Below are 13,764 nucleotides of genomic sequence, written 5' to 3' on the forward strand. Positions count from 1 at the left end.
TTTATTATGTTATATAAATCTGTATCTATATGTGGATATGTATGGTGTAAAGAAAAGGGGATGTGTATGAAGACAGAAATAGAGAGAGTGAGAGAGGGGGTAAGGGTAAGGGGGTCATAGCCAAAACGCTGATTGCAGCGAGTAATGACAACGAGGGTGAGCAGTAGCCTGGAAGTAAGTAAAAATTTTAAATTTAGTTACAGCTCGCGTGCAACCCGGCAGGCGTGTTTGTGATGTGGCTGTAGATGCGGAAGGAACCCTGGATGAGTCATCAGATGGATTTCGTAACTTGGTGAAACTGAAATAGAGACACGGGAGGAGGGAAACTGCGATGACGTTGCGTATGACAGAAGCTATATCAATATCATTTTATTACGTCAATTACAGAGCAAAGTGCATTCTATGTGTTTTTATGTCTGTGAATGTTAATTTGGATCTGTACGTCCAATAAAAATAATTAAACATCTCTATGGAAAATTATGAAGTTGAATAATTGTGTCATTGAATCAAAGTCAAAAAAAAATATTTTACCGGTTAGAAGATGCTGATTTATGATTTTTTGAACCATCTTACGGCAGTAAAAAAATTACAACTTTTTTTAGACAATTTCGAAAAAATTTTTTTTTGTTTAGAAAATTTCGAATTTTGAAAAAATTATTACATATGAGAGGTAAAATGACTTGTAAATTTTTACAAATAAATTTTAACTTAATTTTTTTATATTTAAAAAAAAAACTTTTCGGTAGTTTGAACTTTCCATGTAAAAAATTAATAGTACTAGAGTTAACTGATGTCTAATAATTTTTGAATTTTTCTTCAAGATAAATTAAAAAAAAAAATATTTGAAAAAATTGCACCTGTAGTTTTTTAAATTTCCTGCATGTGCAATTTTTTAGTTTTTTTTTTTTTGTAATTAATTTGTTTAAAAAAAATCCGAAAGTTTTTAATTGTCTTCTAACTTCGAATCATAAAAATTACTGTCATTAAAAAGTCATATTGTTGAAAAAAAAAAAAATATATATATATATATATATATATATATATATATATATATATATATAAGTAAATCGTTAAAATATAAAGAATATATATTTTATAAAAAAATATAAAAGTCTGTCAATCAGAAGATGAATTTTTCTGTCGGCTGACTTGAGATAAAAAAAAAACTTCGAGTTTGATAAAAGTGGTCGAGTTGCCCGAAACAGAAATAAAAAAAAAAAAAATAAAATAAAAAGGAAAAACCCGAGAAATATCAATACCCGAACGTGAATAATATTCGTGTTGCGTAGCAGTGTAAAAGATATAGAGAATAAAGTCGAGGGTTGTGCGAGGGCGCTTTAATAAGGGCTGCCGAATTTCACACTGACTTGGCGCGGCTCGAGCTCAGAATACATCACCACCAAAAAACGAGGGTCCAAAGATACCCACATCCATCTGTACCCACATACTCATCTAACACACATATATTAAACAAAAAGGGCCTTTTTCCAAAAAAAAAAAAAAAAAAAAAATATAACAGACGTAAAAAAAACAGGAAAATATAAAAATGAGAAATAGGGTTTGGAAGGCGTGCGGCTGATCGACACAAATAAACTTTACCTCAGGAACATTTTTCTTAAGTATTACCAACCATATCCAGATTATTAGAGTATTATAACAAAAGCTATAACTCAAGAGTCTAATGGCTCGAAAGCGCCGCGAACTGAGCCAGAATGTCAACAAACCTACCTTGCAGTTGACGCTAAAGAAATAACTTGCCCACAGTCCTCACAAAAAGAGAAAAAATTCTGGCTCTAATATGCAATAAATCATTTTATTTTCACCCAATGTAATAAACTGAGCAATGACATATTACAATTTATCAAATTTTTCTATCGGTATTTGAAAAATCCCGGCGTCGATGCGGATCATCACCTCGACGCATACCAGGCCACCGATTTCATGTGCTTCGGAATAGTGAATAGCAAATTCCGATCTCGCCCCTAGGGAACTTAAAAGCGAGAACTGCTCTAACCATTACTTCAAACAATAGACAGAGAACTTTACATGATTTATAACCTATTGCAAAATAACCTAAATCTGTACACAGTTAGAAATTTCATGCATTTGCGTTACAAAATTATTTGGTTAAATTTTTTGTGTTGATTTTCAACACAGCATCTGTTAATTCAACACAATCCGTTTGTTATCTTACTTTGACTGATTTTTTATGTTAAATGATTAGAAAATCTGGAATTTCAGACATTTCTTGTGTTATTCGAAAATTAACACTAAATTTGTTGTTTAGCTGAACACTCTCGTGCGTTTCTTCATTACTATAAACAAGCAAAGCATTGTCTGCAAGGAAACTTGGATTATAATTGATTTATAATTAAATATAACCATAGATAATATTTTTATGATCAGGTTCAATGATTTTTTTATTCTCATTTTACGGGAGGATAATTCATAGCTCCGTTTTTTAGAAAAATCACTGAAAATCGAATTAATTGTTTGCTAAATTGACAAAAGTTGTACTAAGGTTAGATCAGTGTACTTGAGTTGGTTAGGTTATGTGCTCATATTTATTAGTTAATTTTAACATGAAAGTCTGTTAAATTTACCAAAATTTTCAGTCAAATTAACAGATTTTATGTTCAATCATTTAACATAAAATTTGTGTGAAAGATCAACACAAAAATTTGTGAAGACGTTTGGAACACGATTTTATTGAATTTGACACAAAATTTCCAACTGTGTATGGAAAAATCTGAAATGGAAAGAAATTCAGTGAGCGAACAAGCAAACATTTGAAATAAATAAATTAGAGTGAATCCGAAAAAAAGTGCAGATTGAACAGCTGGCAGTCGATCTGCTCTCAAGTATTGCCCACTGCTGCATAAGCACGGGCATAAAAATAACCTCGGACTAAAGCTTGATCAGCAAAGGCGCATTCGAAACGGATTGTTTTAATGCCATTTAAACTAATCGAATTATAGGATGAATCGATGCTGCGATACCGTTCGTGTGTGAGATCGGGCGATTGCAGCCTCCTTGGGGGTGGGAATGTCACGTCACTGCGACAGGGCAGCTAAAATAAAGTACGTAGGACCAAGACAGAGTCAGTCCTCAAAAGCAGCGGGTGAATTTTGCGAAAGGGGCGCGTAAATGCCAACCCCCAGTTCCGCAAATCCGCAGCTGCCAAGCGCAGCGATCGCCCAGCCGGAAATAACGCGACTACTGCCTAACACACGTTTATCTCTTCACTCCGTCCCGTTTTTTTTTGTTTATCCCCATTATATATATATACATATATATATATATTTTTTTTTTTAGTTACATCGTATTCACAAGCCCGTCAATTTTGATCCACTCCAATAATACTGTACTGATAATTAAAAAAAAAACTGCTCAACTATTTGTCGAGTCTTAAAAATATTGTAATAAAAAATAATTTACAACAGGCATATATAACTCTTTTCGATTAATCCCCTTCTTTTTGGTGTATACAGTATATTGTTTAGCCGATGCGCTCAGTTGAGGGTATCCAACGCGCAGGGAACCGTGCGCCGGCGATCCACCCTCCAAAAAACACCCTTTCAACCCTCCTCCCTATCAGATCGCTCCGCCCCAAATCCACCACTTGCACCAGGGCGTCTCGTTCATATCTCCCTCTTTTTCTCGCCCCTATCTGACAATCTATATACATATATATACATAGATATATTTAGATAAATATTGCGTGAGCAACACTGAACACAAAGTTATGGAGCTAAAATTCTTCAACACTTGTAGCGAACTCGGATGACCACACCCTGAATTTTAGGGTAAAAATAAAGTTTTTTTTTTTTTTTTGAGTACCGAAGAAGAGTCGGCAGATGAAGGAATCAATGGGAATGATTTTCTTGAGATTTAAGAAAAGATAGTGTTCATTGAAGTGAAGGGTTTTATGATATTATATTATGTGTGGGGTTGAGGGATTTGAGGGCAAGCTGAATAAAGAGTAGCATGTCGACTTAATAAAAGCTGTGGCAAAAACCGCGGCTGGGCCGAGTTTCCTTTCATTAGTTGAAGTAGAGGAAGCCGCGGAGCCGGAGCAACCAACCAGTCACTGTATATAACCACCCTATTTTACCCGAGTCTTTAGATTGTATAGATATAGGTATAGATAGATATAACTAGCACACACTCCCCGAACTCACCCCAATTTACTCGTGTATACTCGTCCTCTATTCGCGCTCAGACTCGCGATCTGTTTATCCTGCTTTACTCGGCTCTACTCTGTGGTACTCGTACTCTGGCGTACGGACTCCTCATCTTGCGTGCGGTTGACTCGTTTTCAATGAATACAATGGCGAGCAGATCATATTGAATATGAAAACGGGAAATGAACGAGCGCTCGCTCGCTCCAGACCAAGGCGGATTTCCACGGTCTAGTCTTTGTTGGAATGAAAAATAAAAATGAAAAATTGAAATAAAAATTATCAAGAGAAATGAGTGGAACTGGGGATATTGTATTGAATGAGTACTCGTCGCTTTTTTTTTTTATTATTTTTTTTTTTTTTTTTTGTTAAAAAATAATTAAGATGAGTTTGATTTTTTTAATTGATAAACTTTCGGGAAGGGAATTTAGTGATACATTAGCAAAAAAAAGAGCTTGAAACTTTGAGGATTATATTCGCCCCAATCTGGTGATTTATCAAGCAAAGCCAAAGTGTTTTATCTTAGTATATGTAGGATATATATTTATATTTATGTGTGAAGTGTAGATGCAGATGTATGTTTATGCCACTGGTACTCTGCTTGAGGCTCTACAGGCTGTTAAATTTCCGGGAGTAATATTATTCGCTTGAGGATCATTCAGCGATTGGATTCGATGCCAACTTCTTGAGCACTCGAGGAGGCGAACTATCGAATTATAAAAAATGTCACTTGTTGACGCATTTTATGTTTACTGGATAACTGTCATTATCATCATCATCAGCAGACAATTTAATTTAAATAATTAGTTAATTGAAAAAAAATTATTTTTATGCATTTATAAAATTTTTTTTTTTTATTTATTAATAGGACATTTTATTTGGGAGTAATAATAATCATTATTTCAAGTAAAATATTAATTTTATTTCCAGGACATGGCTGCCAACTCCTAGACATAGAAAAAAAAATTTATAAAAATTTTTTTAACAAAATTTGAAGCAAAAATCACACCTGGGTCGTCTTACCCCTGCCTCTTCTATAGTATACAGTTTCAAATAAAATAAATTTAATTTATTTCAGTGAATTAATTAATTGACTGACAGATAAAATTTTTTATAAATTTCGACACCGAAATTAATTGAGGGAAATTTAAAAAAAAAAAAAATTATTAATTGTACGTTTCTGAAAAAAAAAAAAAAACTAATACTACTTGTTTAAGAATGTAATTATTTAATTTGAAATATATATGAGGGTTGTCTTGATGCATGAGTTGTAAAACGCAAGAAGCCGAAGAGGAAGCAGACAAGTACAAGTACTAGCAGAGTTAAGTCGATGACACTCGAGGTTCTACTCGCAGAGATTCTCGACAGCGTCATCTTGCCTCGTCTTAACAACTTGCTCTGAATCCTCCTAAACTACCCCTTCTCCACAAGTCACTTCAAGATACAGCATATTAATTTCACAATTCCGTCTTCTACCTCCGTTCCATTTCATACAAATATTTATTTTTCTTATTTCTGGTGTTATTTATATCAAAAACAACAATAAATTTTTAAAATAGTCTATCTGAAGATACTTTATATTCTTTTGTATACAAATATATGATATAATCTATCACCAAGCAGTTAAACTTTCCTTTGCCATATCACGTCCATTTATTTGGATTATTTTTACAAAATACTCTATCATATTTTTTATTATTATTTATTTAATACAAATATATCACAATATAAATTAATAAATAAATTTTAGTAGTCAGCTACCCGTCATAAGCCTCTTCACCTCAATCGGTAGTTACTGAGTCCAAACAGCTTCTCCACTTAACCACTTTTTTGAGTTTCGTACCAGACATCCCGTTATAAGCCTCCGTTAAAATTCTCTAAATTATAAACTAACAATACGAACAAAATATCTAAATAAATTATGAAAATTTACTATCGATGTTTCGCGGACAATAATTTAATCATTATTAAATAAAATATTATTTATTGTTCATAGTTGTAATCATTAATTACAATTAAAGCTTCTGTTACAATTTAAAAGTTTTATTGATCATTATGTTGATCAATAAAATTATTATTATCATTACTGTAATTAATACCGTTGTCATTATAATTTTTTCCATTACAATTATTATTAGTGTAAAAAGATAAGTATTTATTTTAGCGCTATAAGCACTAGAAAAATTGGGATAGGGACGTATGTAACAAAACGTAAATATGACGTTTAAAATGATATAAAATAAACACAGGCTTATAACGGGTAGTCGAGAACAAAACTAAACGCACGGTAGGGAAGAATAAAATTTCAAGAAAAATTTCCCATATGTCCTCTAGACATTGGATCTGCATCCAAAGTTATGAAAGTTGTAATTAACCTGAAATAAAAAATTTATTTATTTTAAAATTTCAAAATTATTTGTCAAAGGTATTTTCAGACAGTGCCCGCCCCCCTCCCCACTTTTTAAAAATATTCAATGACTTTCAACTGTCATAATCGTGTTAAAAGTTTTTAAATTAATTAAAAAAAAAAAGTTAAAGCATTAATTTAAAAAACATGAACGAAGTTGCAATTTTGCCGAGAAATCAATTTTTCAAAAAATTACTCACAGTTTTCAATTAAGAGGTAAACATAATTTAGTAAATAAATTGTAGCCTACAAAATTTGAAATTTCGAATTATAAAATGGACACAACAGTTTTAAAAAAACCAGAACTGATTAGATTCTAAAATCGATTGATAGAGTAGTTTACAAGTTACACAAAAAATAAAAATTTTGTTTTTTGAGTTTTTTCATATAATTCATAAACTTGCCCAATTTGCCTCAAAATGAAATCAATTCTAATTTTTCATGAGTTCTCTTTATTCCCGCCGAAATAAGTTTACACACACACGCGCACGTCCATCTGGAAAAAGTCAGAATAGCTTCGGATCTCAAAATTTCGAAATCTGACAAAAACTCGATTTTAAAAAATTGAACCGAAACCGATAAGTTTATTTTTTTGAAAATAGTGTAAGTGAACTTCGATTTTCTACTGTCAAAAAAGTTATTCTTCAACTCAGATATTAAATTACTAATGTAATAATTTTTATGGATTTACTACTGAAGAAAATATTGTTTTCAGAAAAGTTATATTTTTTTTTCTCAGTGTACGAATAAAAGTGAGTACAAAAAATATAAATATATAAATGATAAAAATAGTCCGTAGTGTATAAGAACGATGAACAAACTGATGGGTTAGCTCCCCGAAAAGCCTTATATAGGCCTGCCGAATTTAGTGGTCCACTTAACTAGAAAACCTACTCGTCGCCGTCCCGTTCTATGTCAGCTCGTGCAAAATTACACGCTTCGAGTTATCAAACCGTGAAACCGGTACCCGTCAGTCAATACCGTGTTTAGCTACTGAACACCGTCAGTACACGCGTCAGAAGCCTCTAGACTTTTTTTTTATCTTTTAAACTCTGAATTAATTTTCAATGGGCTAAAAATGATAGCTCGTTAAATTTAGGTTAAAATTTAGCCAATCAAATATTACTAGTAGATCCGAATTGTTGAATTTTTGAAAAATTTGTCAATTTTTAAATTATTTTAAAATTTCTAAATTATTACAAAATTTTATAATTTAAATATTCACTTCAAATTTTGAATATTATACAGAAAAATTTTTTTTTTTTGCATTATAAATTTAAAAAAAAAAGATTCTTAAGATAAGAAAAAATTTTTTTGTGCTCCAAAAAAATTTTTATTTTTTTTTTCATGACAGAATAATTTTTTTTGTAAATAAAAATTTTCTTGAACTAAAAAATTCTGTTTTTCTGCTTAAATTTTTAGCTTCCTGTGATAAAAATTAAAAAAAAAATTTAAAGTAATTTATTAATAATTCAAAAACTTAAAAATAATTATAAAATTGAAAAATTATTCAATCTGAGTAAATCACGTGGCTTCAATATTTTGACAGTAGAGTTAATTTTCCGCTTCGCATTCAAAGTATGCAATTATAAATTCAAAGCTAGTACTACTAGATTTAGTACGAATAATTTAGAATTACAAAAAAATTTTCATCTATTAAAAACTATTCAATGTAATTTTTTTTTTATTTGTAAAAAAATTACTTATTTTACAAATAAAATCAAAGTTTGGAAAACAATTTTTTTACTCTTAAATTGTATAAAAATATTTATGATTAAAATTTATGTGTACGTCATAGTTATTAAATTCGATTAAAAATATTTGAAAATTTTTTTTTTTTTTTTGAGCCTACTTCAATTCACTTAAAACCAAATAAAAAAATTCCAGACGAGAAAAAATAAATTTGACTCTCAATGTAAAATTTAAAATAATCAGTTAAATTTTTCAACACATTAAAAATAAACGGTAGACACCTGAACGACTTTATAAATGTTTTATAAAGACCGTAGTACAAATATTCTAAAATTGGAGAAAATAAAAAGTTTTATACACATAAATATTTCCATCTCATATCCAGATATTTCTCCTCTATAATTTAACATTTCTCACCCTCAGCTCAGCTTCTACCCCAACAGCCGCATGCGTGAGCATCACGTGTCATTTCGTAGGCTCGCAAATATGAAACCTTTCTCCATCTTGCATAAACGTCAAAAAAAAGAACAAAAAAACTTTCACTCCCTTTGAGTTTAAAATATTTTCATCAAAAAATTTTCACTTCACTCCCGATGCAAATAATTAAAAAAATAATAAAAATAGCAAAGGATAAAATCCATCTGACTTACAATTTTCAGCAGTTCGGATGATCAAGGGTAAAAATAATAAAAGAGGAAGCCGAGCAAGAATTTTAGCATCTGCTACTGTCTCCGGTTTTCTCATCCGCTTTATTGCAATACCGTACATCCTTTCCTTTAAACTTTTATATTGTTTTTTATCTTCAACTACTTCTACCTCAACTTCTACTTCTAGTTCTGTTCGTCTCAGTCTTTCTATCACTCGACTCGCATCATACCTTAAATCTTCTATTTTTATAACTAAATAATAACTTTTAACTTCTTTGTTGATACATCGAAAATAATTATTAAATATAAAATAGTATTTTTATAAAAAATAAAAAAATATTCACTAAAATTTATAAGAACTACTACAAATTTTTAATTTTTACTTATCTCAACATCAAAATCTATGTAGGGGAGACTGAGGCAAGATGTCCGACCTAAGCTACTAATTATTTTTGTGACTTTTGAACATCGGGTCCATGTTTTTTTGATTTATTTAAAATAAATTTATCATAATTTAAAACAAAATTTTTTTGTAACACGATACCCTCTTAAAAAACATGATAAAAAATCAATAAATTTTTTTGAAAATTACTGTGTGGTCGTTCTCTAAAATATCATTTGTTCAATATCTTTAAAAAAATTTGTTTTATCCTAATAGTTGATCTTATCAAATTATGATATTTTTTAAGAAAACTACTCTTGTAGGAAATCACGACGGACCCAGGCTTGTTTGAGTATCGGGATGACAACTTCATGCCAGTAAAGCTATATAATAATCAATACATAAGACAAGAAAGTATAGGAGTTAAAAAAATGTAACTACTTTTGTTTTTATATTTTGACAGCATGCTTTTATAATCAACCCATGATTTTTACATAATCATGTAAGAATAACCATTGCATACTTCATTGTAATGTATACACGCAGTAACTTATTTAGTAAAAATTACCTAAACAGTTTGGTACCATAAATACATCAAGTCAGAATTTTGATTTTCACCATGCATTTAATACCAAAAACACTCAAAATATATGTTACCGAATTTCATAATTCTTCTTTTCCCTTCTTTTACTGTTAGATAATTTGTGTGTAGACAACATTGAATACTCAAAGACTAAGCAACTGGACGTCTGATAATCAACTTATCGACATAGTCTTTGCTAATAAAATGCATGAATTTTGGAGAAATATGTTTGAAAGCCAAAAATCCGCCATAGCCAGGTTGACTCTTGTAAAATAATCCCATTCCACCAAGTGGTACTGCTGGCGACAAACCGACCGGTTGCATATCCAAAAATGGTATTGTTGAGTAGGCTGTGTACTCATCGGACCATTTAGATGTTGTTAAATCGACGTAATGAGTTCCCGATTGACTCAATTCATAAGTTTGTTTATTTATATCCAGAGGTGTAGTGAGTTGATTTATATCTATGTTCACTCTGTGAAGTAATTAAACTAATTATGATACTGATTAAAAAAAGAAAAAAAATTTAATTTTGTTTACCATGACATCATAATATGCTGTACTTTACCTTGAATTTGTTGTATTTTCTGGAAATCGCAAAGTAGTGCGGCCACTGACAATTCGATTTTTGGAATCATACATTTGAGTTCCCTGAAGTACCAGTGACAAATGGCTATCATTCAATTTTTCGAATTTTATTCCGGTCACAAATTCTCCGTCAGGTAATACAATATCATCTAGATTAAACGATTTCACTGTTTCGGAAAGTACAACATAGTTTGGATGATTCTCTCTTGTGTAACGTCTATCATCTGTATTCCATCTAAGAGTATTAGGATCAACTTTGCCGTTAACAAACACCCCACATTGAATTTCAATGCTAATTATACCTTCTTGAACATGAAATCGCGTATTTGTAACAACTCTGGCAACGAAAAACACTTTGTTATAAATATAAAAGTAGTGACTTTTTATAGAAGAAAAAAAAAACAGTATCTTACTCATTTATTTCAGTTTTGCACGTTTGCAATGATAAACTTAATTTACGAACACTCAGGATAGGATCCGACTTACCATAATAACATAAAATGATATTCTCTAAAAATGAGAAAGTAAGTGACGAACATTGTCTTCTCATAATTCGGGTTGGAAAGTCTGAAGATTCTGAAAATGTTCTCGATGCAGGCATGATAAATACCTAAAATTTGTAGTTTATGCGTGATAACGTGATGAATATAATAACTATTTTTTTATAGAAGTAATAAGTTTAAATCTGTAAAATGTTCGCATCAGAAACTTACATTTGGGCAATGTGTCGTGGAAATAAGTTCTGGGATAACCGAATCTGAATATTCAGCAAAACTTGCGCATTCATATTCGATTCCTTTCGGATCAGGGTTTAATTGTGTGAAATCATATGAAGCGGTTTTTGAAGTTCTAAATGATGCATAGTTTTTGATACGAATATAATTTTCTCCTAGTAGTGGATGTCAAAAAAGTATGATAGAATTATTAAAAATGACTTTAAATGCGTTGAAGAATTAGGAATCGCTACAACAATGGAGCTGCACAACTAGTAACTTTTGCAACGTCCTTTGCTTATACGATAACTTGATATTTAATAGATAAAACCTTCTTTCCATGATTGTGGATCACAAGAAATTGACGATTTAAAGTTTATGTTGTTATTCAAGTCCAAATAATGCTGTACAGATTCAGTTATTTGAATGACAGTTCGTTTAAAAATGTTAAGATACTCGTGTTGCCTATTCTTATAGAAAGCTACAAAGGTAACGAGTAATTTTTAAAATCTGGACTGTAGTATTGATATTTGTTTGTTAATTGAAAAATAAATATAATTACTCGGATCAGATGATTTCAGTTTACGATACTCATAAGCCATTATAATCATAGTGTACCCTTGGGTGACAGTTCCCACAATATATTTATAAAAATTGTATAATTTATCGTAAGCAGATATATCATTGCAATCCCGATGATAATTTCTCTATAAAAATAAAAATATATGCGTAGAAATATAATATTTCTCATTACTGTGGGAAAAGGATAAAGCCATATTACCTCATTTTTCGAATAAGCGACAGCTATTTCAAAAATATTTTTTCCTCCATAAAACAAATTTCTACTAGCCAATCTAGTAGCCCTTAAAATATACGTCAGGTTATTTTTTAAGACATTGTTATCAATAATTGAAAAATTATATGTACCGATGGATTCATTACGATAGTTTTTGATTTGGTTATAAATCTTTGAAAAATCATTTTTATATCTAGTCTCAATTATATTCAATATATCATTTATTTTTAATACGTCATTCATATTTTCTCTTAAAGCCGTTTTGGAAATATCACTGATGGCATTTGCATCCACGACAGAAGTTAAATTTCTAATTTGGTCTTTTACTTCATCAATCTTCAAACACGCGTTATAAATATTGTCGAGTTTATTTGTTACTTTGGTTTGAAATATTTCATCGCTGTCGTCATTTTTTATTAAATCAATAAGACCATCCATACCGGTAATTAGTGAGGTAACATCGTTAATTAAATCGACCACATCTCCGATAATTATTATCGATTCGACATCAGCAATCAACGATGCCGAACAAATAATCAGGAACATCGATCGAACGATCGATGATCCAAACTTTGAAACCATCTTATTTGATGTGATCTAATAATTACATTCAAACAAATAATCTACAGTTATGATGAAAAATAATAATTGTATACTCAAAATAAATTATCAAATAAAGTTATTGTTATTTCTTATCTATTCGAACTGACAATGGAGTCAATTATTTGTTACAATGAATTCAACTGAGATTATCTTCGATTTAAATACCAAAAAATTTAGTGATGGTGGGATGAATTAGTCGTTTGTTGACCAATAAAATATAAGAACGTTGATAGAATATTTTCTCAAGCCTGCGCTTTTTTATTCTCTGTTCTAAGTTTTTTTACGCCAACGACACAAAAAAACATCAACACATAGCTAATTTTTTTATCATTAGGAAGTACTCGAAATGTATTTAGGCTTTATTAGATTGATGAACAATAGTTTAGAGCTATCTTAAACTGATGACACGTATTATTGCCTCTAGGCACCAGTATGAAAAAATCATACAATAACAAGATAATAATAATGATCATGGTTAAAAAACATTAAGATAAAAGCTGCGTTTTTTTAATACTAAAAATGATTTTTACCGTATTATAAAAATTTTATTTTTACGATAAATGTTGAAATATTTACGCTGAAATTAATAAATAAATTAATATTTTCAACATAACGTTACTTCTTGAACGTAAATAAGTACACTGTTGAAAAACGGTGTTTAAATCATGATACTGGTATAAAGTAAAATGAACTAATATTAACGTCCCGGTGTTTTTTCATAGTGATCTATATCGTGTAATTAATATATGACAAAAAAGGACAGGCATTAAAAAAATATAACAAATTTGTTTATATGTTTTGAAAACATGCCTTTACTATTAACGCATCATTTTAATACACGGAGAAAAAATTGAAGGAATTGTTCCTAGTACGTTTATGAAATATCATCCCATACCGTTATGGTAATGATTACTTGGGATTATGGGATATAGACCCATACTTTTTGGGAAGGTTTCCATAAATATGGTAACAATTCCTATCATTATGGTAACAGTTCCCATATCGCATGTGAAAGAATCATGGTAATAATTACCATACTCATAGGAATAGTTCCCATAAGCAAATAGGAACCAATCCTATAACCACATTGTAACAGTTCCTAAGCGTATAAGGTAATGGTTACCATAATATTATAGGAACAGTTATCATAATATTATGGGAATGGTTACCAT

The 13,764-nt window shown here is 30.4% G+C and overlaps 2 protein-coding genes across 2 annotated transcripts in view; both read right to left on the minus strand.

Annotated features, from left to right (window-relative positions):
• Positions 1-6,393: 6,393 nt before the first annotated feature.
• The window catches only part of LOC103570664 (ankyrin repeat and SAM domain-containing protein 1A), a 46,243-nt gene continuing 38,872 nt past the window's right edge, over positions 6,394-13,764 (minus strand). Inside the window, exon 9 of the transcript XR_008404352.1 lies at positions 6,394-6,556. The gene's annotated coding sequence lies outside the window, so the exon portion shown is untranslated. The remainder of the gene's footprint in view (positions 6,557-13,764) is intronic.
• Positions 9,832-12,571, minus strand: LOC103570687 (uncharacterized). The gene is made up of 8 exons (XM_014439860.2): positions 12,224-12,571; positions 11,975-12,160; positions 11,756-11,900; positions 11,525-11,674; positions 11,194-11,369; positions 10,894-11,090; positions 10,461-10,817; positions 9,832-10,367 (listed from the first exon to the last, which is right to left on the minus strand). Exons 1-8 carry the CDS (start codon positions 12,569-12,571, stop codon positions 10,043-10,045), a joined length of 1,884 nt encoding a protein of 627 aa, XP_014295346.2. The 3' UTR covers positions 9,832-10,042.

This window comes from Microplitis demolitor, chromosome 10 (assembly GCF_026212275.2).
Source record: "Microplitis demolitor isolate Queensland-Clemson2020A chromosome 10, iyMicDemo2.1a, whole genome shotgun sequence".
NCBI lineage: Eukaryota > Metazoa > Arthropoda > Insecta > Hymenoptera > Braconidae > Microplitis > Microplitis demolitor.

Coding starts and splice junctions, on each gene's coding strand:
- LOC103570687 (XM_014439860.2), bottom strand. CDS start 12,571: ATGGTTTCAAAGTTTGGATCATCGATCGTTCGATCGATGTTCCTGATT. Junction 11,675..11,755: donor ACTGAAATCATCTGATCCGA/GTAATTATATTT, acceptor TTACCTTTGTAG/CTTTCTATAAGAATAGGCAA. Junction 10,368..10,460: donor GAAAATACAACAAATTCAAG/GTAAAGTACAGC, acceptor ATTACTTCACAG/AGTGAACATAGATATAAATC.